This window comes from Drosophila mojavensis, unplaced genomic scaffold (assembly GCF_018153725.1).
Source record: "Drosophila mojavensis isolate 15081-1352.22 unplaced genomic scaffold, ASM1815372v1 contig_36, whole genome shotgun sequence".
Classification (NCBI taxonomy): Eukaryota; Metazoa; Arthropoda; class Insecta; order Diptera; family Drosophilidae; genus Drosophila; species Drosophila mojavensis.
This window is the reverse complement of record NW_025318858.1, coordinates 2850696-2873705: the sequence shown is the minus strand read 5'-3', so window position 1 is coordinate 2873705 and position 23010 is coordinate 2850696. Positions and strand designations below refer to the sequence as shown.

The 23010-nt window shown below is 42.4% G+C and overlaps 8 protein-coding genes across 11 annotated transcripts; 4 read left to right on the top strand and 4 right to left on the bottom strand.

Moving 5' to 3' along the window:
* Window positions 1-164: 164 nt before the first annotated feature.
* On the bottom strand, window positions 165-4014 carry LOC6575842 (GATOR complex protein Wdr59). The gene is made up of 6 exons (XM_002001810.4): window positions 3563-4014; window positions 3272-3482; window positions 2918-3201; window positions 2684-2857; window positions 745-2625; window positions 165-651 (listed from the first exon to the last, which is right to left on the bottom strand). Exons 1-6 carry the CDS (start codon window positions 3866-3868, stop codon window positions 574-576), a joined length of 2934 nt encoding a protein of 977 aa, XP_002001846.1. The 5' UTR covers window positions 3869-4014; the 3' UTR covers window positions 165-573.
* Window positions 4015-4122: 108 nt separating this feature from the next.
* Window positions 4123-5763, top strand: LOC6575841. The gene is made up of 2 exons (XM_002001809.4): window positions 4123-5394; window positions 5460-5763. Exons 1-2 carry the CDS (start codon window positions 4309-4311, stop codon window positions 5562-5564), a joined length of 1191 nt encoding a protein of 396 aa, XP_002001845.3. The 5' UTR covers window positions 4123-4308; the 3' UTR covers window positions 5565-5763.
* Window positions 5764-6153: 390 nt separating this feature from the next.
* LOC26527220 lies at window positions 6154-7660 on the top strand. Its single transcript, XM_015164848.3, has 3 exons — window positions 6154-6363; window positions 6462-7463; window positions 7521-7660. Exons 2-3 carry the CDS (start codon window positions 6465-6467, stop codon window positions 7617-7619), a joined length of 1098 nt encoding a protein of 365 aa, XP_015020334.1. The 5' UTR covers window positions 6154-6363; window positions 6462-6464; the 3' UTR covers window positions 7620-7660.
* Window positions 7661-7914: 254 nt separating this feature from the next.
* On the top strand, window positions 7915-10073 carry LOC6575840 (probable protein S-acyltransferase 23; the record flags this gene model as incomplete). Its single annotated transcript, XM_002001808.4, has 2 exons — window positions 7915-9600; window positions 9661-10073. Coding segments are annotated over 2 exons (1878 nt in total), but the record flags the coding sequence as incomplete, so codon positions are not given.
* Window positions 10074-10308: 235 nt separating this feature from the next.
* LOC6575839 (engulfment and cell motility protein 1) lies at window positions 10309-13462 on the bottom strand. The gene is made up of 4 exons (XM_002001807.4): window positions 13347-13462; window positions 11830-12858; window positions 11208-11759; window positions 10309-11147 (listed from the first exon to the last, which is right to left on the bottom strand). The coding sequence occupies exons 1-4, from the start codon at window positions 13456-13458 to the stop codon at window positions 10648-10650; spliced, it is 2193 nt and encodes a 730-aa protein (XP_002001843.1). The 5' UTR covers window positions 13459-13462; the 3' UTR covers window positions 10309-10647.
* On the bottom strand, window positions 13425-14966 carry LOC6575838 (tRNA (cytosine(38)-C(5))-methyltransferase). 3 transcript variants are annotated; one of them, XM_032728428.2, is made up of 2 exons: window positions 14869-14966; window positions 13425-14699 (listed from the first exon to the last, which is right to left on the bottom strand). In XM_032728428.2, the coding sequence occupies exon 2, from the start codon at window positions 14650-14652 to the stop codon at window positions 13708-13710; it is 945 nt and encodes a 314-aa protein (XP_032584319.1). In that variant the 5' UTR covers window positions 14653-14699; window positions 14869-14966; the 3' UTR covers window positions 13425-13707. The 3 variants fall into 3 exon arrangements, with proteins under 3 accessions (XP_032584319.1, XP_002001842.2, XP_032584320.1); XM_002001806.4 differs by lacking the exon at window positions 14869-14966 and adding an exon at window positions 14741-14850 and having other exon boundaries at window positions 13425-14684; XM_032728429.2 differs by lacking the exon at window positions 14869-14966 and adding an exon at window positions 14741-14830.
* An 80-nt stretch (window positions 14967-15046) lies between these two features.
* LOC6575837 (probable ribosome production factor 1) lies at window positions 15047-16489 on the top strand. The gene has a single exon (XM_002001805.3). It carries the CDS (start codon window positions 15139-15141, stop codon window positions 16360-16362), a length of 1224 nt encoding a protein of 407 aa, XP_002001841.1. The 5' UTR covers window positions 15047-15138; the 3' UTR covers window positions 16363-16489.
* Window positions 16385-18437, bottom strand: LOC6575836 (peroxisomal biogenesis factor 19). Of its 2 annotated transcripts, none has more exons than XM_002001804.4 (6): window positions 18232-18437; window positions 18038-18158; window positions 17761-17977; window positions 17613-17696; window positions 17392-17555; window positions 16385-16859 (listed from the first exon to the last, which is right to left on the bottom strand). In XM_002001804.4, exons 1-6 carry the CDS (start codon window positions 18284-18286, stop codon window positions 16622-16624), a joined length of 879 nt encoding a protein of 292 aa, XP_002001840.1. In that variant the 5' UTR covers window positions 18287-18437; the 3' UTR covers window positions 16385-16621. The 2 variants fall into 2 exon arrangements, with proteins under 2 accessions (XP_002001840.1, XP_015020333.1); XM_015164847.3 differs by having other exon boundaries at window positions 18218-18236.
* Between the last annotated feature and the right edge of the window lie 4573 nt (window positions 18438-23010).

The following is a 23010-nucleotide window of genomic DNA, read 5'->3' as shown; positions in this document are numbered from 1 at the left end:
TCGCAGTTGTTTAAACAAGCTAAATGCAAATGCTTTTGAACCATTATTTTTATGGAATAATTGGAAACTATGAATTTTGTGTCTAAAAGTATTTATATTTTTTTTAGCATGTGTCAAAATCAATTTTTTTTTTTAATTTTATAAAAGACAAGAAAAAATTGAAATTAATAATTTAAAAAATTATATTTATATATATATTTTTTAATAGTTTTTCAATTCTCTATAAGAGCTTCAATACTTTGTATAATATAGATCTCATATTTTTAGATAAAAAAATCTTTTTGAGCTTGTTAATAGTTTACAATATTACAATATGAAGATTTTTACGATATTAAATCTGGGGTGCTCCTATGCAATTTCGTTAGAATATGTAGACTAATTATATTTCAATGCAAATGCTGCAAAATGTCTTGGAGACTAAACAAAAAACCATTATAACTATAACAAAAACAACAATAATTGATGTATATTTTGATTTGCGATGCGTCAAGTCGTAGATAAGCTAGAAAGTTACGTTGATTGGGAGTAAATGTATAGCTACTCCGATCGGAGCCGCGAGATGATCTTCGATGATCAGCTAATTAGGGCAAGCAGCTCGGAGGTGCGCTGTAAGCAGTTGCAGCCGCAGCCCGTGGCACAAACGATGTGGCGCTGCAAGTTGATGTAATCATTAGCACTTCAAAAAAACAATATATATATATATATATATATATATATATATATATATTTACATATGAAACTCACCTCGAACCACTGCATCATGTGCTGCATGTGCCCGCCATGGCCGCAGGAGAGACAAGCATTGGCTGCTCCTCGCACCGGTAAGGAGCAGAGAATGCAAAACAGAACGGGTCGCTTGCACGGCTCGCATTTGGGCGTCCGCTTGGGCTTCGCACAGCCGCTGCATTCGGTGACAAACTCAACGCCCTGCGTGGGAGCTGGTGTATGCAGCGTGTGCTTGAGGATTAGCGCACGCTTGGACAGCAATTGCCAGCCAAAGAGCACATCCGCGTAGGCGCGCTTGAACTGATCGAAGAGCGGCATCTTAGAGCGTCGGATCAGGGAGCATGCATAGGCATCTGTCTGGCCCAGCTTAAAGTCCACCCAATCCAACGAATCGGACCAAGAGTTGCTACGCAACTGCTTTAACTGCTGCCAATTGCTGCTGGATGAACGGGGCAGCACCGTATGATAAGGCGATCGTTGCGCATGGAGCTGTGTGGGCAACCGACAGCCAGCCACATCCATGACGCCCATCAGAGCAGCGGGACACTTGTCGAAGAGGCAGGCGAGCAGCACTGCGATTTGTACATCACCAGCGGTGGCATAGTGCATGATCAGCGACTCCAGCAGAGATTTCTTAAACGGATCCTTATAGAAGAGCAGTTCACAACTCATCGATTCGTGCGGCGAGTGAGGCGTTGCTATCAACTCCGCCAGCAGCCAAATGGGCAGCAGATCTGATCGTCCATTTGCTCGACAGATTTCACCGTTGCGACGACACGTTGCCGCTATGTTTTGCTTGTCCAGCACAAAGTCGCGTGCCATTTCGCGATTTATGTGCAGCAGCTGGCTGGCATCGTAGACATGGACGACGGGTGAGGTGCCATTGATTTGACGCATCACGCGTTGCTTGCCCTGCAATCGTTTGCAGGCGATCATGCGCTCCTGCAGATAGAACGCGGCATTCGGATCGCGCTGATTGGTCGTGGTGGCCATCACATTGCCCAGCAATCCGCTACCATTGATGACGCTCAAGGTGCGCGGCGTAAGGGATTGCGTCTGCTGGCGCAAAGTCAGACGCTTGGTACTCAACACCTGGGCAAAGGTGGTCAGCATGCCAATGGCATTGAAATGAACGCCCGAGGTGCGTGGGAAAGGGATGCAGGCATCATGCAAGGCGCTCGACAAGGCGCCCTCCAATCTAGGCGACTGCAGCAACAGTTGACTCCGGTCTGTCCCAATGCCAGCGACATCTGGGACACGTTTTTTCATGGCGGCTACGAGAGCACGCAGACATTGCTCCAAGCAGCTGCGCGATTTCTTCACACGCTGCAGCGCATTGTTGCGCAGCACTTTGAGTAGGATGTTGCTTAGCTCGCTGGAGAGCGTTGTGCCCTGACAAAATTGGAACTCGGGCGGTACATTTGGACTCGGATAGGCAGTGGGAAAGGTCACCTGCAAGATGATCGTATGATCAGCGGCACAGATCTTAAAACAAGCATAACGCTTTATCGCGCACAGCATGTCCACATCTACATGCGGCATATTCGTATTCAACAGTGAGAATTCGTGCTGCAGCGAGCACGTTGGCTGATCTGTTAGCGAGCGTGCAATATGCGTCTCCTCCCTTCTCGCGTAGACACCGCCAAAGCTGGGTGAACGTGCCATGGGCAATGTATTTGTGCCCACCTGAAGGGTGGCGGTGGTTATGGGCAACGAGCCAGCCGCTGTCATTGGGCGCATCATAAATTCTGTTGACAAATCACTTAGTTCATTTTCGTAGCGTGGCGAGGCACGCTCCACCTCCTCATCCTCATCAGGCGATGGCTCGCACAGCTTTAGCATATTATCATCGATCTTCCAAACGCGCAGTGTACGATCTCGCGACCATGTCACCAATTCCTAGTATATGCAATGATTATTTGATAGCCTCAAAGGATTCATATATAGCAAGTCTTACAATTTCTGTAAAGTTCTCCCGATTGGGTCGCCAGGCAAAGTCGAGTATGACATCTGTGTGGCCTACAAATGAGCAAATTGGATCCGTTTGCTTGCTGTTGCTCCAGAGCAGGAGACTATTTTCTCCACGACCCATATGCGGCACCACAATGCTAACTAAGCCGTTGCCGATGGGCTACCGAAATATGAGTGGATCTGAATAGAAGCTTTTTGCATAAGTAATAGCTAATCCTACCGTATATCTGGCACGCCAAACGGGCGATAACGTTGTTATAATTTTTTCCGCTCGTCTGGGATTGCAGACATCAAAGTATTTAACGGTGCCATCCTGGCTAGCTGTGGCTAAGCACGTCTCTCGTCTGTGACTCCAATTAATGCCATGCACGCGATTCAAATGAGCTGTTATATAATGCGTTGGACAGCTGCCTTTGCGTATATCCCAAATGCGAAGATCACCGTCATGGGCAGCAGCCAGCAAATTGCCAGAGACACGATTGAAGCCCACTTGGGTAGCACCCGCTGTAAGCGAACAGACCGAAGATTTAATACAATCTATAATTCAAGCATATATATCTCAATGGGACCCTACACATGCAGACAGCATTCAAGGATTGGACTGGCTTGCGTGGATCACGGAAATCCCATATGTGTGAGAACGTGTCTATTGAACAGCTAACTAGTAAATTGGGATCCTTGCTGTGCCAATCTATATCCGTAACTGTGCGCGTGTGTCCACGGAGTGAATTCTCGTAGTGCGGTTCGGCGGGACCCCATCGAACGATGTCAATATTTTGACTGGTCTGCAAAGCAGCCACATAAATGAGACAAACGGAATTTAGATTCGCTTATTAAATTTGTGGAATATGAACACCACGCTTACCGCGATGGCACAGTATTCACTTCGTGTGGGACATATGGCAAACTCTGCCACGGAGATTTCATATTTGGATTGGCGTTCATGACGACGCAACGTGCCGTCATCTTGGCCAAGGCGCTGCAGCGCCAAATGGCCGCGTCCAGCCAGCAACACCCATTGACCTGAGTAGTCCACCGACATGGCCGTTGCCTGGGAATCGCGATGTTCGTAGCATTTGTTGCTTTGTCTGATTATATGTGTTTGTTCAGAGCCAGTGACATTTCGTTCATTGCTTCCGCTGCCCGCACGTAGGGTCTCTGTTGGCGGCATGATAATTATAATGCGAATGAAATAGTGCCGTGTATAAACACAACATAAAATGTGCTAGATTTAAATAACTTTTATTAACTAAAGCACAAAACAAAACAAACTGATAAGAGAAGACGAACACGACCAATAACAAAAAACATGCTATCGCTATCGATAATCTACCAGGGCTGCGGCACCTAAAATTCCACCCAAATTGCAAAAATAATTTATTTCTAAATAATATATATAATATATTTATGAATACTATATATAAATAATATATATGTATGCGTCAACCTGTCGTTTTGTCAACTGATTTCTACATACCTAAAAAATGTTAAATGACCTGATATTTAAAATAACCGTTATCGTTATCGATTGACTTAAGTCAATTTTGGCAGCGGGCGAAATTGAAGGAAACTTACAAACGAAATTAAAAAAAAAATTTAAGATATATATATATGGACATAAGCCCTAAGATGATAGAGAACATAAACGACGATTGCCAACTCATCATTATCAACTACTTGGACTATCAATCACAATATTTTCTATGGGCGTCCTCAAAGTTCTTCGCTCCCCGATTACATAGAAATGTCAGTGATGTTCTTCAACGCAAATCAAGCCATGTTTTAGACTATAAGTACATGTTTCTCAAGAACAGTGGGCACAATTCAAATAAGCTGGAGGATGCCTTTCTAAGTACCATTTGCTCAACGGTACAACATATGGAACTGAAATCAGTTACTATGAAACACTTGCAACACTTGATGCTGCACAGCTTTCCATGCATTCGATCGCTAGAATACAAACTGGATAAAGTAGATGGATGTGAATACAGTCGAGCTCTAAAGCTGCTAGTGGATCGCTTTCCTGGAATCACATCGTTTAAGCCGTTTGGGCCAGTAAACTGTGGAATAATGGAAAAGTGGAAATTCTTGGAGGAGCTGGAGTCAAATAAGCGCAGCGTCTTGGATAAGGGAGTATCACTGCATACATTTCAGCAGTTGGAGCACCTAACAGTTAATATGCACTTCTTAAGGACCGCCTCCATTGTTAGCGTCTTAAACTTGCCAAAGCTTCGTACGTTTAGTTTCTCGACTGAAAGTCCACAAAATAGAGCCCTCTTACCTAAGATTCTTAAACAGCGACCAGAGGACATATGTAAATTGACCTTCAGATTTATCGACTGGACTTGGTCGCTGGAATCTCTGCTACTGCTGAAAAACTTGCGCCAGTTGACGTTAATAGAAGATTTTTTTAAGAGAGGACACTTTCAAAGGTTGGTTAGTAACTTGCCAGTATTGGAACAAGTGAACATGATTGGAGGCCAATTTTGGCACTACGAAATGGACCTCTGGGAAGCTGTCGCCAGCTGCAGCTCTCTCAAAGTTTTAAATTTTTCTAACACGCTGATTGAGGATGACTTTTATGATTCGAACAGACACTTCATGTACCAAGCATTGAACAATCGCTCACAGCCCCTTCTGATGCATTGTTATAATACTGGCCAGGACTTACGTGATCCTGCCGAATATCAGTATCTGGTGAGTAGCTCTGGCGTCTGCTTCATATATTTACTTTTATTAATAGGAACTTATTAATGTTTTAGATCAGTAAACATTTCAATCATCCAAATTTGATAGTCTCGTTTGAGAAACTACCAGTGGAGGAAATTCCTTTCCAATATACAAAAATAGAGTTTGCACAAACTTAATTGGCTTATGAAACCTCTTTAGAAAATATAAATGCTTTTAAGATAAGATAACAGATGAACTGGACCACGAAATCTAAGCTTTCGTATTTTCTTTATGATCGTTAATCAGCCAAGACTGTAACACTGTAGCGGCATTTAAAAATAATGAATTTTCTAACTATATGAATGCAAATACTGAATATTAAATATATTTTTGTAATTTTTTCGTTTTGAGGCAGATTTCTGTTATCAAATTTTTGCCAATTAATTAAATTAAAAAATTGCACTCGATATTGGAAGTAATCTATATGGTTATTAATAGGTTTTAGTATGGGGATGGCAGTGAAGACGATGAAACTCTTGATGTCTTAGTACAGCAGGACTGACATATTTAAGATCGTAAGGGTCAATTAATAATTAATGGGCCTAATTAATAAGCTTGCGGGAAGTGGATTTAAGTCTAGTCCCAGTAGTCAGCATGTGTGAAGGCCATTGTCATCAGTTGAGCAGCGAGGGATTTAAAACTAAGAGGGTGAAGGATCAGAGTATTGGAGAATATAGGCGCTGGAAATTAGCTTTTGTTGAAATGCTAATACTGCCTTTCATTTTTATTTCAAAGCATTTCATTCTGAGTATTTCACTAAAGCATACATACATATTTAGTCTGTCGTACAAATATATTATTTTAATTATCGATTCTAATTGTCGGATTTCCGACGGCGGATACAGATGCTGGCATAAGACAAGTTGCTATAAGACTTGCAATGTTTTTACGGGCGTAGACTGCATGCACAAACACTTTTAAACCTAACGCTATTGGGTGAGTCATCCAGTCCGTTAGTTTTGAGAATTGAGGGTGATTAAGCGAATAATAAAACTTAAAATTTTCTTCTATGGCTATGAAATACGGACTAAAAGACGATGGAAAACCTGAACGATGATGTTCAACTGCGTATTATTAACTATTTGGAGTTTTTATCACAATTTTGGTTGTGGGTGGCATCTAAGGACGTCGCCCCCCGAACATATGACAATGTGAGCTATGCTTGGCAAGGCAAAACAAGTCATAAGTTGCAATATCGTTTGTTTAAGGAATTTGAAAAGTATGACACACTTGTTGAGGTTGATTTTATTCGTGCCATCAGTCCAACAGTTAAGCATTTAGAATTATATCGCTTTAGCATTAGCAATTTAACGCGTTGGAGAGGCCAATGTTTTCCGTGTATGGAATCGCTGTATTACGCAGTGGATTTTATAACACACTGGGAACATAAAGAGGCACTGAAGCTTATAGTCGAACTCTTCCCAAAATTGAAATCATTAAAATCGCCGTCGTACATAAATGGCAGAATCATTGAAAAATTGACAGACTTGCAAATACTGGACTTGAGTGAAAGCTTTTTATATTTTATAGAATTCGATTCCATTAACGGCATATTAAATTTGCCTAAACTTCAGTCGTTTAGCTTTTATACGGAGCCACATGAAACTGAAAGCATTATGAACGAGATTTTTGAGCGACGAGGTCAGGATATACGTAAATTTCTTGCAAGCGCTCTCGACATCCGGTTTTTAGTTAACAAAGGTCAATGTCTGAAAAACCTACGGCTATTGACATTGTGCAGTGCCTACTACGAGAGGGATGAATTTGAATCTCTGGTTAGTAATATGCCAGCACTAGAAGAATTGAATTTGGTCGACTGCGCGTACTGGCAACTCGAGAGCGATCTCTGGCGAACAGTTGCCAACTGTAGATCGCTTAAGATATTGGGGCTATCAATCGAAGTGATTGATGAGGACTTCTTCGACAGCAGCCGTCTGCAAATGGAGTATGTTTTGAGTAATCATTTACAGCCTTTGATATTGAACTTCTATCAAACTGACGACGATGTGGATGTACCCTCGATACTTCATGCTCTGGTGAGAGTTCAAAGTGTTTCCTATTGGTATTGTAATAATATGCCTATTCTCTTGCAGGCCTTTAAATATTTTAATCATTCGAATTTAACATATTGCTTTAAGCAACATAGAGATATTATTATTTGTAGGTATTTAACAAAAATTGAATTTTGTTGAGGAATGTAAAATCAGTGAGTTTAATAAAGTAGCGAATATTATTAGTTTGTATTTTTATTGAACTATTGTTTATTCGCAAGTCGCATATAGCCAAATTTTAATTTAAATCCCAGAACGGTTTAATTTCAAGTAGAGAGGGTAGCCTAACTTTGTCATCGAACCACTGTTGTGTTATCGAAATTCACAGCTGTTTTATAATTGGCGCCAATTCGAATTCGAATGTCCTACATTCGCAGTTAATATTGATTTTTAAACTGCTGACATAATTTCTGACTTGGTGTTTATTTTTGCTTGAAAGAATTTTATCCGTGCGGCAGTCGCTTACAAAGCCAACAAAATTGCACATCTACTGGAAAACCCGTTGCACCACCAACCACCGCTATCAGGTGGCACAGCGGAACGTCTTGGCGTAGAATTCGATTTCTACAACGTGGCTTCCAGCAAGGTACACCCCAGCCCAGGGGCAGCGCGCAGTGTATGGGCGCTGCCCCTGACGGCCTCTTCGTCATGCAACATGGAGGAAGACGGTCATGCTCATGCTGACATTGACATCGACATTGATCATCGAGCCCACTCACCACCAGGCGCTAATGGAGCAGCCAACAACACGGATGGTAGCGAGCACGACAGCAATATGATGCTCTTTGAGGGCTTGGATGGTGCTACGGTAAATCTGGATGATATTTTCGATATCATCAAGAATGGGGAAGTGAGTGAAGTGGAGAATCTGGTGGAGAAGTTTGGCATGGAATGCCTCTCCGCCCGGGATCGACATGGCTATACGCCTGCTCATTGGATTGCGCTCAACGGAAATGTCCAACTGATGAGGTATCTGATTGAACGAACGGCTCCAATCGATTTGCCCTGTTTGGGTACCCAGGGACCCCGGCCCATACATTGGGCCTGCCGCAAGGGTCACGCCTCGGTGGTGCAAGTGCTACTGCAGGCGGGCGTTGCAGTAAATGCGGCGGATTTCAAAGGATTGACACCTCTTCATCTAGCTTGCATGTACGGACGCACTGCAACAGCGGCCTATCTGTTGGGAATGGGTGCTCTAAACAATTTAACGGATATCAATGGAGATACGGCATTGCATTGGGCTGCATATAAGGGTCATGGTGATCTGATGCGCTTGCTTATGTATTCCGGTGTGGAGCTGCAGAAGACGGATAACTTTGGCTCAACACCGCTGCACTTAGCCTGCCTCTCCGGGAATATCAATTGCGTGCGTCTGCTGTGCGAGAAGTCGCAACTAGAGCTGGAGCCGAGGGATAAGAACGGTAAGACACCCATTATGCTAGCTCAAGCTCATCAGCATCAGGATGTGGTGCGTCTGCTCTACGGCGAAGTAAAAAAGAAGTCACGCTGGATTCCCTCTGTGTCGGAGAGTTGGGGCTGGCTCTTTGGTGGGGCCGGTGATTCCAAAGGACCTCTCTTTCTCTTTCTCTTTTCGGTGTTGCTCTGGGGCTATCCAATGTATATGATAAGGGCCATACCTATTACATGGAATATATTGAGACGTTCGCATTATTGCTTCATCTACTGGAACGTAGTCATGTGGGTCAGCTGGGCGATTGCGAATCGCAGGGATCCGGGATATATACCGCTCAGTTCTGATGCCTACTATCGGGCTATCAAGCAGATACCCTACTTTGATAAGCTAAAGAAGCGCAACGTGATGCTCACCCGGCTGTGTCACAGCTGTCGGTGCCTACGTCCACTGCGTGCCAAGCACTGTCGGGTCTGCAATCGCTGTGTATCCTACTTCGATCATCATTGTCCCTTCATCTACAACTGTGTGGGACTGCGCAATCGTATGTGGTTCTTTCTGTTCGTGCTCTCCGTCGCCGTCAATTGCTCATTTACCATTTACTTTGCCTGTTACTGCGTAATGATCGAGGGATTCACAATGCTGTATGTGCTGGGTCTAATCGAAGCCATCGTCTTCTGCGGTCTTGGCTGGATACTCACCTGTACATCTGTAAGGCAACGTTATTTACTACCTGCAATCCTGGGTAATATAGTTTCTTTCTCTTGATAGATCCTTCACGCGTGCATGAATCTCACCACGAACGAGATGTTCAACTACAAGCGCTATCCATATTTGAGGGATAAGCGTGGTCGCTACCAGAATCCATTCTCGCGTGGTCCCGTCCTTAATCTGTTGGAGTTCTTTGTCTGCCTGCCGGATAGAGGCGATGACACCGATCTGCTGTTGGAGGATAATATTTGATTAAGAAGCTAGGAGCGCGCTCATGCTCGCCGGCGCAAGGTGCCCGTGCGTGGATAATAGCGACAGTCGCCGCTCCTAGGCGACGACTGTGCTTTGGTTTTGCTCCACAAGCTTCGGCTCGGCTTCGGCTTCGGTTTTGGCTTTACGGCTTACTTGACTTTTAGCAACAATCCAAGTATTTTATCAAATTAATAATTTCAATATAAGAATATTCCAATGTATATCTCTAAGGATATCTCTACAGAACATGTTCTACGTCGATTTAGTTAGAAACTCTTGACAAGTTGATAAGATACCATTATAGATAAGGGATAGATCTATAAAACATGTTCTGCGTCCTTGCAGAAGGATAACAAGATGAAATTCATGACAATTATCCAATTATCAATAATCAATTATTCTGCAAGGATCTTCTAGATCCAGTTAGATATGTTATCACAAATAAGAATACGCTTCTCTTGTTACAATTTGCTTCTTCATTTTGTACAAAATGGTTAATGTATAAAACGTTGTATTTATATGAATCTCTATTAATATTAATATTAATATACTTAATATAATTACATAAAATATGTATTGTAAATGGTGTTTACTAAATGGCTAAGCGTTCCATTTGTTTTTGTTTGTTCATTTGTTTTTTTTCTTTTTGGAAATTGCACTGTTAATACTAATTCAGATCGGAGAGTATGGATCTACTCTATATAATGGGTACACTTTGGCATGTATGTTGAGGAATTTGGAACGATCGATTATTGCAATAAATTTAAATCAAAATAAACGAAATATTGAGTTAATTTAGCTTTCGAAACAAAAGTCATAGTTCTCGGGATCTTCGGGTATGGGCGGCGGGTCCTTGCTAATGTCCACACCTTCGGTATCGAGCAGACGCAATTTAATCTCCATGGATAGGAGCGTGTCAAAATCTTCTTTCTTCTGCTTGCTTGTCATCTCCTGGCCGAGCAGAGCGTTTATGCCATCAGTCCAATAATTGAATATGGTCTCGTCGGGCGCCACAAAATCCAAAGTGGAATGATCCATGCTCTCAAATGTTATGGAAAATGCAAAATTTACGGGCGATTTGCGTGTGCGCGCCTCCTTCATGTGCGGGCACTCTTTGCCCTCCAGCAGCTGCTTAATATCAATGATGGGCAACTTTTTGGGCAGTTCTTCCAAGGTCGGTATGTTCTTCTCATCGCAGTCGCCATAATGAATGACCTTGTGATTGGGCGAAAGGCGAGCGTACCAGAACTTATCCTTGCTACGTGTGCCGCGCACATACTTGGAGAAACGTGTGCCTGGTTAAAAATTATATATCAGTGCAACAAACCTAAGTAATAGCAAATCTAAGCACAAACCTTCTACTAGAAATGAGAGACGCTGCTGCTTGATGAGCTCTACAATTTGTGGTGAGATTTTCTCCTTTAGCTTCACAATGGCCGATGCTGTCGAATCGCATTCCTCCTTCGAGGTGCGCTCCTGTTGACGCAATGTCGTGATCTGCTGATACGTTAGCAAGGCAATCTTGCTGCGAAAGTCCTCTAGATTCTCGGGGCGCTGCTTTAGAGTGCGCTGAATTTGTTCGCGTACCACACTGAATACCTTTTGAAAGTCTTCGGCGGTGGCACGCATATCCTTCCACGTGCGATTCAATGTGATGACACAAATGCAAAAGAACTCCTCGAACGGCTGATCGTGAGTGAAGAACATGGGCTGAAAGTCGCCCGACTGCTCGGCGGGTGGCTCGCCAATTCGCAAAATGTGGCACAACACCTTCACCAGTTCGATGGAGGTGCGACCGAACGGACACTCATGCTCATCCGCACGACAGGAATTCTCATGCACAATCTTCGTGTACTGCTGCGTATAGTTCCGAGCAAAGTACACCATGCAATCCAGAGCGAGTATACCTATAAACAAAAATCTATATATTATTCACATTTCTTTAATTAGAGATTTAATATATATTAATATAGCTACCCGGTGGCGTTTCGATAAAATCCTGTGCCGGGTTGATGTCGCACTTGAAGCCAAGTTTCTTATAGTACTGCGAAAAGTTGACATTGCCAGCACCCGATCCTGAGCCAGTGCCGCCGCTGCCACCGCGCCGAATGTGCTCATCATTCAGACTAAGCGAGCCCGCATAGTCATCGAACGCAATGCGACGGAGCTCCTTGATCTTCTCGTGTGCATCCTGATCTTGGGCATTCATTTTCATTCTCATACGTTTCTCCAAGAGGCCCAGCGTCAGGGTTTGCAGCACATACAGCTGGTGGGTCATCTCTGTGCTCAACCCATTGCCAATCAGGGCTAGTCTATAGGGTTTCGCACTTATCGTGTGGGCGATGGTACGCTTACGTGACTCATCGGCCTTCATGAACAGCGCATTGAGTAGTGCAATGGCATTTTGTCGCATCACCGGGGAGTTACCATCTTGCAGCAGGTGCAGTATATCCTGGAGCTTGATTTCTTCGGCAACTAGCACATATTTACTGCTGCTTTGGACAATATTCTCCAGATTAGAGAGAGCACTCTCGCCGCATTTAGGGGGATATTTTTGAAAGTTGCGTACAATTTCAATGTTTCGTGCCACAAAACTGCTCTCGGGCACCTCCCAGGATACGGTGCCATGCTCCATTAGCTCCACAAAGCTGGCCAAACTATACTTTAGTATATCCTCATCCTTTTGATTCACATCTTCGATCATTTTAATGAGTATATCCAAACCCTTTTCCTTGATAAACTCCAGCGCGAACGTGTGATCCATACTGAGCGATGAGAGCTCCTTAAGACGTTGTGCTTTGTCCAATGGTACGCCATTTATTAAAGTTTCCAAGGTATCGCTGGCCGTTTTAGAGGGTGAGTACTGCAGTCGCAGCACTGAGCCGTTTTTAATCTCATTACGATTCTTTTCCGTTACATATTTCATATTGTTTGTTTCGCAGAACTGCAGCGCATAGTTCTGATGATCGCTTATGCCCCAGCTGCTGCATATTTCCTGGATTTTACCTGTAATATGTTGATGTTAAATAATGAAGTTAAGCGTGTGTAATTATATATTACAATCCACTTGTAATTATTTTATAGATTTGCACAGTCTACTTGATTCTAATTAGTGGGGATTTAAGCTTAAAGTGTTCCTATGTCTTTTCTATAACGTATCGATATCTAGTCTAAATGTATGTCTATCGCATTGACTATATGACTGATCAAACATAAGCTGGATTTAAACACCCCCACACACACTCATCACTATCATCAAACTCCCATCTGCACTTCCTGTCCGCTTCCGTGCATTTTAATGAGACCTCACGCTGACATCACAAACTGCAACACAAAAGGGCGTTGGCACTGGGTTTTTTCTTTAGCCTGGCAAACGCAAAGCTAAAGTACAATACATTTCAATTGCTTACACGCTTACGCCCGTATGTCATGACTCGTCAATAAGAAACTTTATTTATGGTTTTTTATATTTGCAGCAATCATTGTATACATACTTGCAAGGGGATGCCTTTGGTCGAGATTTATAAGCTGCGCTATATGATTCTCGCGCTCCACAGCTATTTTTACTATGTGCGCATCTTTTACCGGCATCTTTTTCGGTATCATTTTGAGTGATTTTGCCTTATATTGTTGTATTTACTAAAATTATGGTTTTATTTGCGCCAGTCTGTGGTTTAGTGATTAATGGGCTATTATGGATAAACGGAATCGATAGGCTCGATAGTTTTCAACCAGGGCTACTTAGATGCCTAGAATTAAATTTTATTATCGATGCAGTTTGTCGGTTTCTGTTTTAAATTGAAAAATATTAAACCAATTTTTTATTAACTTAATTCATATACAATTTGTATTTTGTTATGTAGTCAGCAACTTCAGCAATTCACCTACAACACAAACATTTATGCTATTTCCCAGCAATCGATACTTTTGTCGATTCTTTGTCTCAGGAGGGAATTCAAATTCTTCGGGAAAACTCATAAGCCGCGCCACTTCCCGGGGTGTAAAGTACCGAAGTTTTACTCGACGTAAAAGTTCAAGTCTTCGTTGTTGCGCTTCTTCGGAATCTTTGCTGTTGGGATCCATGTCTATTTGTTTAACTGCTTCGAATATACTGTGGGATTGTGCTTCCGAAAGAGGTGTAAACACCGAGCCAGTACCTTCTGTGTAGTGAGTGTAGCCCTTGGTAAAGCACATAGATCGACTCTGAGATGGGTGAATGATGTCCATGACCAGTACTCTTTTGGACAGCACGTCATCTGGCACAAGGAAGTCATCAGGAACATCTGGCTCAAGAATTGTTGATATTTTGCACATTGGCTGCTGATCTGGATCAGGTTTAGTACCTGGCATATGTTCCCATATTTTCTCATTGTCGAAATCGAAATCTTTGCCTTTCCGTGCTATGCAATAATATCGATGTCGAGTATTAGGCACTTTGAACTGCGTGGGCGTTAGAATAAGCTCGCGCCAGTGGAAGCCAGCCTTATCTAGAGCTTCAATAAATTGCTGTCGAGCTTGAGATACCTCAAATCCCTTCACGTTCTCCATTAGCACATATTCAAGTGTGTCGCACTGTGGAATCAACAAACAAAGGTGGGCGAGTGCACAAGATCGCTTGTCCTCCACGTCACGCTGTAAGCCTTGGCGCGTGTGCGGTTGACAGGGCGGCGACATCAACAGCATGTTGGCATTCAGTTTTTTGATCTCCTTCTCAGCTAAACTCTGAATATTCCTCGTCTTTACACTTGTCGCTCCATAGTTATGCGCATAAACCGCATTGGCGACTGTGTTCACATCCATAGCGGCAACAACTTCGCCGGATAGTTGTGCATCTGCAAATTAAAGGGCTGACAATATGTTATTGTTGTTATTACAAACATTTACATACATTTAAAAGCATAATGCATGCCACCAATGCCACTAAAGAGTTCCAATACACGAAATTCCATCTTCACTCATTTGTTTACGTTTTAACTGCATGCTTTCAAACATCTGTTTGTCATTCACAATAATCACCTGTTGGTTATTGTTTCGCATAAGTTGATTACATTAACGAAAACATTTATTATTGAACGCATATTCCTTCATTATTCAACCCGCAGAATGGTCTCAGCACTCAAAATTTATTAATTTTTTTCAATTATTTATATTTCATAAGTTTGCAGCTGTTTTGTCATTCACCACTAGCTTGCTTGTGTGAATGGCATTACTGCTAAGAAGCAGAAAGTCAACACGTGCCGCTTGTCTGTAGTTCTAAAAAAATAACTTCATATTAATTGAAAGATCATGGGTAAAATCAAAAGAAAACCACAACCAAAGCCCGTGGAACAGGATTCAGATAGTGACTCCAGCTTTGAAGAAGAGGAACTCGAGGAAGACCAATCTCAAGGGCCAGTCACTGATAGCAGCGATGACAGCGACATAGAAATGGACCAAAAGTCAGCGAAAAAGAAGGAACAGAAGGAAAATGAGAAGAACGAGGACGAGGCAGGCTCTGGCGATGATGACGGTGATGATGATAATAATGAGGATGATGACGACGATGACGATGATGATGATGATGATGATGAGGACGGCGACGGTGATGATAAAAAGAAAGCACGCCTCCCAGTGCTGAATCCTCTTAGCTTAATGAAAAACAAAGAGCAGCGCATGGCGCTCTTTCGTAAGATGAAGAAGGAAAAACATAAGAAAAAGATGCAGGAGCGACGAGCTCGTCGTAAGGCAGGAGTGCCAGCCAATCCGGGTCACACCATTGAAAGTCTGCGTGAGAAGGATCAAACTGAGGTGAGCAATCTAAACGATTCGGACCATGAGGAGCTGCGTAAAGAGCTGGAGCTAGACGATTTTAGTACGTATTTCGAGCGCATCTATGAGCCCAAGGTGTTAATCACATTTGCCGACAATCCGGTAACAAAGACGCGTAAATTCGGCCTCGAATTGTCGCGTATATTTCCGAATGCTCTGGTGAAGATACGCAACAAGGCTTCGGTGAAGAAGATCTGCAAGAGCGCCGAGCGAGAACAGTTCACGGATGTTGTTATCGTCAACGAAGATAGACGCAAACCTAATGGATTGCTGGTCATTCACCTGCCCAACGGGCCGACTGCGCATTTCAAGCTATCGAACGTGAAGTTGACTTCCGATATCAAGCGGAATCACAAGGAAATCACAAAGCATCGACCAGAGGTAATATTGAACAACTTTACGACTCGCTTGGGTCTAACGGTGGGTCGTATGCTGGGCGCGCTCTTTCACCACGATCCCGAGTTTCGGGGCAGACGTGCTGTCACATTTCACAATCAGCGCGATTATATATTCTTTCGTCATCATCGCTACGAGTTCTCCAAGGAGGGCAAGAGGGTGAAGCTGCGGGAATTGGGGCCACGCTTTACACTCAAGCTGCGCTCCCTGCAGGAAGGTACATTCGACAGCAAAACGGGCGACTACACCTGGATCATCAGCAACAAGCGTCATGCCATGGAGTCCAGACGTCGCTTCTTCCTTTAATTTAGAAATAAATTTCTTTTCATTTCTTTTAAATATTTGAATATTATGTATTTCGTAGAGAACATAAATACAATTTAAGGCAAAACAATATGTGTAAAACCATAAACAAAAGATATAATAACCATCACGTGATGTCGTTTAAATGTATAAAATAACTGCTGTCCTAATGCTAAATGTGCAACATTCAACAACTTGGCACTCCACGAGGAACGACACAACACCAAAAAATAGAAAAGCCCGAGGTGATACAGACAAACATTTACATTGTCGGGCATTGGGGGTTTGGTATACCGCCAGCTACTGTCGGATCAATCAACGGCAAATCTCCACCAGTCTCGGCCAATATCTCTGCTGGCGGTTGCCCATAATCCTGCAACTTGCGCATATCATCCAGCACCACCCGGAATTTCTCGCGTTTGACGGAGGGTGTATCATCGGGCTTTTCGCTCTGCAAATGGCCCTCAATCACTTTGTACAGCTCCATCTGCTTTTGGTACCTGTGGAGGAAGACAGCGTTTAATATAAGAATGAAAATGTAACGAGACACCCAGTGCAAGCGCTACAAAACAAACTGAAAACGGGATTAGGCACATTAAGTAAGCAATACAATAAAGATTCCAAGTTCCTTTCTTAATATTAGTTCCTGCTATAAAACATGTAAATAGCGTTTGCCCCACTTCTACATTTTCTTTACACAACATCCATTCATTCTTGTACAAAACATGTATAGCTTCACATGACAGCTCTACATTAATTTCTTAATTCCAAGTTAATCTCCTAAACGGGCTTTCTGACATCATATTCACCTGCCTCAGATTTACTTCTATCTTTACATATACTAATGGCAAAGTCATAGTTCCATAATTTTGCTAACTTCTCATATACATATCTGAAATTCTCAACTTATAGACAGCCTTCCCTCACGTCTAGGTTTGCTTTACAGAGCTCTTACTGTATAAATAATTAAGCTAATATGCATGCGAGTCACGTAGTTGGCAACAGTTGGGCGAAGTCTAAATGATGAATCACCTTTCTTTATCCTCCGCTGAGAGCTTGGCGTCATTTTCCTCCAAATACTTGGGATACTTCTCCAGCAGCTCCTTAATGCTAGGCAGTAGGATCTCAGCAGATAGCAAGCTCTGCATCATGCCCTCCATAAAAGGCAGGAAACTATTACTATCACTTTCGCCGCCCTAAGATATATTGAATATAAGTTATTAGATAATAGAAGTAGTTTCACATCACTTTACCTCTAGATTCAAGGATCCAAACATGCTGGCAATGTCATTCTCGGACGCGGGTGCAGCAAGATTTTCTGTGCCCTCTTGAAGACCCTTTCAAAAGATACAATGGATTGATTATTGAATGATTCGAGATCATTCTTGTTAGGCTACGTACTTTGAGAGCTTGGGAAATGCTATCGGAATACTTGGACACCTCGTCGTCGTTGGCAGTGTTCTCTCCACTCAGTGTGAGGGCGGCAGCTTCTGCCATTTTCTTGAAGCCGGCCATTATTTGCTCTGGATCCTGTGGCATTGGTGGAATGTCGCCACTGGGCGTGTCCGGGCCTCCGAAAAGTGTATTCATTCGATCCGCCAAGACTTTCGCCTGTTCGCTGCAACTCCAAAGTCCAAATGGATTCGATAACAAAGACAAACCAATTCGAACAACTCACATGAAAAACGCATCGGGATCTTCGTTGACTTCGCTAGTAGCATTCCCTGTCCCATCTGTCGTGCCCGCCGTCTTTTCCGGCTTGGCTCCACTATTGCTTTTGTCAAAGTCTTGCAGTGCATCTGTAATGTGTAATAGAATCTCGTTATATAAGTTAACCAGATGCACTCTGGGTACCTACCCATGTCTACTTACTGTCTAGCAAATCATTTAGCTCATCACCGTCATTGTTTGGTTTTTGATCGGACATTCTATTTAATTTGTTTGATATATATGATTTAATTACGAGAAAAACGATGTAACACTTGTTTTGGCTTGACACAAGGTGTGAGTATGTGTGTACGTGTGAGTTGCGTGAGGCGCATGAAGAGTAACGTGTGTGGGCCGCAAATCGCGTCAACCATGCATAAAATATCGATATATTTGATTTAATGTTCTCTTTCCAATCCCATATACTTCTAAATTAAAAATAGCTTTGAGGCAATTAATATTGGTTTAAAAAATGTACTTTTACTTTAATTTATCAAAACTCAAATTGACGAACGGATAAGGAAATAACTACTAAAAAGAGGAATCGTTTCTAGACTGAGTATCGATATTTATGTTAATCAATTTGAACAATCGGCGGCTTAATATCGCCGTATCGTTTCGACCTATAATCGAAATTTAAATTTATGTTAGGCTTTTGAACAGACTTATTTGCAGAAATTGTACACCAAGTCAATATAATTTATTTAAAAACTCGGAGCTAGAACGTTTTTGTTTAAATAAACATGGCACACTATGGCAAAACATAAAATATATCTAAATTGCGTCATATATTTATTTGTAAATAGATATCGCTAATTTTGAAATATTTATAAAAAGCGTTTTCTGCTGAGTAACGTACTAAAGGTTGAGTTCATTCACTGCATTCATTGCTTTCATTCAAATCAATCATCTACAAAGTTTATAAACTATAGACTGTTGTGCTGCAATTGAAATACACCAAGGACATTAGACAAAGATTATCTAAAATAATCACCCAAAATATTTGCAGTCGTTCTGCGAAAGACAACAAACAAGCACAGCGTAACTAAGGTCATGCACCTTGCTGTGCGAACATGAAGATCGGCGACCAAAACTGCGACCAGAACTTAAACCGCACATACGGCTCGGCATAACTGTGAGGGGCAGCACGGAGATGCGAAACAAATTTGGAAACCAGAACGATATGGCTCGTACTACTCCTACATATGGGCCTTTCGGTAGGGAGTCTCAACGCAGTGTCCAAGGTCAAAGAGATGAGGAACCCTGCCATGTTTGTTCATAGCCATTCTCATATGGTTGGCCGTATTTCTGTTTTAACCGCATACCATTTACCAAAGAGCAAAACGAATTTCGATTTCTCATTCGCTACGCCGAGTTTTTGTGGTAAATTTTTGTTTGGGGCGTTGTCTTTAAGGGTGCGTTATTCCATTGAAGAGACAAAGGTAGGGGCGGAGTCTACCTGAACATAATGCATAAATTAGTAGCTCACTCTCGAATATGATTTACTTTTGAGTGGGAGCGAACTATACCAGAGAAAGACAGAGATAGAGAAGAGAGAGAGAGAGAGAGAGAGAGAGAGAGACAAAGACAGCTTAAGAAAACTCTTTCCCAACTTTGTCTGTTCTACTACAACAATTAAAAGAGATCAAACCAATATTTTTTCATGGAACTTCAAAGTTTCAAGTCAAGAAGTCAAAACAAAAGTCGACCAGCGTAAAAACCCTTTTTGCTATAACAATAAACCGTCCAAAAAGTAGAGCTCGCTCTTTTTTGACACAATTTTTAAGGACAAAAACTGTTTATTTAGTTATTATCGTGCCAGAGTAGTGGCTATAGAGGCGAAATGTTCAGTTACCTGAGCCATAGCACACGCAAATTTTTCTGAGGAACTCGAGGGCAGAGAAGACGGAACCATGTGCATCACCTAAAGGAAGATCATCTCTACCCGCCATAAAATATGCCGGCGTTTCACTTCGTTTCCTGCTCGTTGTAGTTGTAGTTCCTTTTTTTTTGGGAAAGTTTTTCTCGTAGCCTGCCCATATATCATTGGGCTGCGATTTCACGGTCACTGATTGCCTCAACGATTTTTGTGTTCTGTTGGCAACTTTTCGACATTTCGTCCTTTGCACATCTTTCCAGGGAAGCGTTCAGTGAACTTTTATGGCTTTTAGCACTATAGATCACGCCATAATAGATCGGTGATCGTTCACTGATTGTGGTTTTATAAGCCCACCTATTCAGTCGAATATGTCGCGTGTGCAGGATCTACCCTCTGCCTTTTTTTTTCTTTCCATCTGTATCTACAGCACTTGCTTCTCCGTGGCAATTGCGATTACAGCACTTGGCAATAATTCCTGGAAAATTTTGACACAGTTTTCTTTTGATATACAGCAACTGTCTAGCTCCCCAAAAGACCTTCCCCCGTCTTTTGGCAATGATGCAACGCCCTGTGAGTTTTTACGCCCCAACAGCCGTACTCATAGTTGTCTCCGTCTCCGTCTCCGTCTCTGTCGTTGCCCATCAAAGCATTTAAAGCCCAATGCAAATGAGCCCTTGCGTCTGTCTGTTGATCTTTGGATGCCAGAGGGTTGGCCGATTCCAGCCAGCATCTGCCATATACCACATTTAATGTGGGTCGTCGTCAAAATGTTCTGAGTGATTAAGCGGAAATTAAGTGTGCTTGTGTGCACGCTGCAGCCTCTCGATTCGCCATGGTTACTTTTTTACATACGCATCGAGCTGGGCTGGGCTGGCGTGGGCTTCATTCTTGTCAGTCGATAAATTTGTTTTTTCTTTTAACAATTGTTGTGAATAATGAAAAACAAATTTTAACATAGCATGTTGCATGTTACAGTAAAGAGTTATTTGAATATCGATATGGTTAAGGGGTTTTATTTCATATTTGCATAACATTAAACCAAATTTTACTGCCGCAATTGTGGAGCTTTACGTTTTAAAGCGTCTCTAACGTAACTCAACATAACGTAGCATGTCAAACTTGTTTCAGTGCAGTGTTAACAGTGCTAATATTGGCGAACTTGCAGCTTCGCTTAACTGTGCACTGTAAGTTAACATAGTTGAGCATAGTTGGCAAAGCACTTCAACGCAAATAGATTATCGATATGCAGGACTTTTAATCTAATCCATCGTTAAGGTGCGCTTAAAAAGCACATCGCTAATTGAGTATCAATTTCATTTGATTTTTCGGTTGCGGTGCATCTTCAGAAAGCAGGCATTGCTTTGATTAATGAAGATATTGAATAATTTTATTTAAATTCGCATATATCCTATACAAAGCGTGGCTAATGGCAAAACGCCGGCATAGATTGTGGATGTGAGAAAAACGCCACCTACTTTTGTGAGCTCCCTTCGCCAGAGCTCAAACATAATTTCAATAGCTGATGATGAATTGCTCTGTTCGATCAGCCGATCTGACGATCTGATGAGCTGGGCAACAGGTTGTAGCCACTCAGGAAAACAAATTAATCTTGTTTTTTTTTTTTTTTTTTTTTTTTTTTTTTTGTGTTTTGGTTTCGTTTTGTTTCGTTTGTCGCACTTTCTTCGTGAGCCTCGAGTTTTTCCATTTGGCCCTGCAGCATGTTTGATGATGCTCCCTGCCCGACGGGAGCGTTGCCTCCAGATGTTTGATTTCAGTCCAATGTGAGTCTTGTCTTCTCGCCATTGTTGTTGCTGTTGTTGTTTCTTGCGCCTACCTTGCGCCTTCTGTTTAATGATCAATTTGTTGGCCTCTGATCGTGCCGACAGCGTTTAGCAGTTGCCACTCGTTGCGCTTGGCTCAGCCTAATGACTTTCGTAAAAGTGGGTGTACTTGGACAATGCGCAGCCCCACTTCACACATACTTTGGCAACTTTTGTTTTTTTTTTTTTTTGCCAACACAGCAGACAGCAGGTCGACTCTTCTCTGCTATGCTTAAGTGTCTGGCTTGGCCGTGTCGAAATGTGGTTAGAGTGATTCCCTTGCGGTTCACTTGCGTTTCTGCGGCCAACCATTGGATTATGCATTTCGCATTGTATTTCTCTTTTTGGGTGGGCAGCTACCACACCGGGCCGCGCTGCCCTTTCAATTGAAATCGCAAACTATGCTAATTTCGGAGACAATGAAGTTCTGTGGAAGCGTAGCTCGTGACCCATAAACAACTAATGCCTACAATTAGCCAAGATCAACGCAAAGGGTTAATCGCATTCGCCTTGGCTGCTGATCGGAAAAGCCCCTTGCCCGATGGGCGTTATTTGCGTTAAGCCGCATCCGCAGCTACCTGAGACGCCATCCAGCAGAAGGATGGACCAGCTCAGGCCGGACCAGACTTCGGCTAGCCCATGGCAAATCGTTTACAAATGTTGATCAATAAAACGACAGACTTCTGTACGATTAGCCGCTTTAATCGCGTTCAACAAAATTTGTTGCAAACTTTTCACAAATATTTGAAAAAGTCAAAAACTCTTAAGCTGTCCGACTTATCTTTAATCTTTTCTATTTGTTTGCATGCTTTAGCGCGGATTTTTGTTTTATGATCACAGCTCCGCTCTCCCTCTCTCTTCACCTATCTCTCTATGCCTGTCTGTCCTGGAAACTTCATTGGGTGGGCTTAGTCCGAGGGGGGCAGCAACTGCTTTTGCACATTTCGCACTCGTATTTACCAAAAATAAATGCGGATTAGAGCTGAAGTCAATCTACGCCTTGTCGAGCGCAGAAGGTTGCACTGCTCACACCAAGATCTAGGATTTGGAACTCTATAGAGTTTCATGTGCATTACCCTTTGTGAGCGGGAAACATTTTATTTTATAATATTTTATTTCAACCCATGTTTAAATTTTAAATTATAAATCAACAAATAAATATTAACAAAATAAAAATGATGGTTTTTAATTCAAATTAATTGTACTTTTTTTTTTTTTTTTTGCATAATTTTGATATATTTTAAA

Coding starts and splice junctions, on each gene's coding strand:
- LOC6575842 (XM_002001810.4), bottom strand. CDS start 3,868: ATGCCGCCAACAGAGACCCTACGTGCGGGCAGCGGAAGCAATGAACGA. Junction 2,626..2,683: donor GGGAGAACTTTACAGAAATT/GTAAGACTTGCT, acceptor TGCATATACTAG/GAATTGGTGACATGGTCGCG. Junction 652..744: donor ACATGATGCAGTGGTTCGAG/GTGAGTTTCATA, acceptor ATCAACTTGCAG/CGCCACATCGTTTGTGCCAC.
- LOC6575836 (XM_002001804.4), bottom strand. CDS start 18,286: ATGTCCGATCAAAAACCAAACAATGACGGTGATGAGCTAAATGATTTG. Junction 17,978..18,037: donor GATCCCGATGCGTTTTTCAT/GTGAGTTGTTCG, acceptor TTGGAGTTGCAG/CGAACAGGCGAAAGTCTTGG. Junction 17,697..17,760: donor GCATTTCCCAAGCTCTCAAA/GTACGTAGCCTA, acceptor ATCTTTTGAAAG/GGTCTTCAAGAGGGCACAGA.
- LOC6575838 (XM_002001806.4), bottom strand. CDS start 14,801: ATGGAATTTCGTGTATTGGAACTCTTTAGTGGCATTGGTGGCATGCAT. Junction 14,685..14,740: donor CATGCATTATGCTTTTAAAT/GTATGTAAATGT, acceptor TTTAATTTGCAG/ATGCACAACTATCCGGCGAA.
- LOC6575841 (XM_002001809.4), top strand. CDS start 4,309: ATGGACATAAGCCCTAAGATGATAGAGAACATAAACGACGATTGCCAA. Junction 5,395..5,459: donor CTGCCGAATATCAGTATCTG/GTGAGTAGCTCT, acceptor TTAATGTTTTAG/ATCAGTAAACATTTCAATCA.
- LOC6575837 (XM_002001805.3), top strand. CDS start 15,139: ATGGGTAAAATCAAAAGAAAACCACAACCAAAGCCCGTGGAACAGGAT.
- LOC6575839 (XM_002001807.4), bottom strand. CDS start 13,458: ATGATACCGAAAAAGATGCCGGTAAAAGATGCGCACATAGTAAAAATA. Junction 11,760..11,829: donor TTTTATCGAAACGCCACCGG/GTAGCTATATTA, acceptor TTTTGTTTATAG/GTATACTCGCTCTGGATTGC. Junction 11,148..11,207: donor TCTCTCATTTCTAGTAGAAG/GTTTGTGCTTAG, acceptor ATTTTTAACCAG/GCACACGTTTCTCCAAGTAT.
- LOC26527220 (XM_015164848.3), top strand. CDS start 6,465: ATGGAAAACCTGAACGATGATGTTCAACTGCGTATTATTAACTATTTG. Junction 7,464..7,520: donor CCTCGATACTTCATGCTCTG/GTGAGAGTTCAA, acceptor ATTCTCTTGCAG/GCCTTTAAATATTTTAATCA.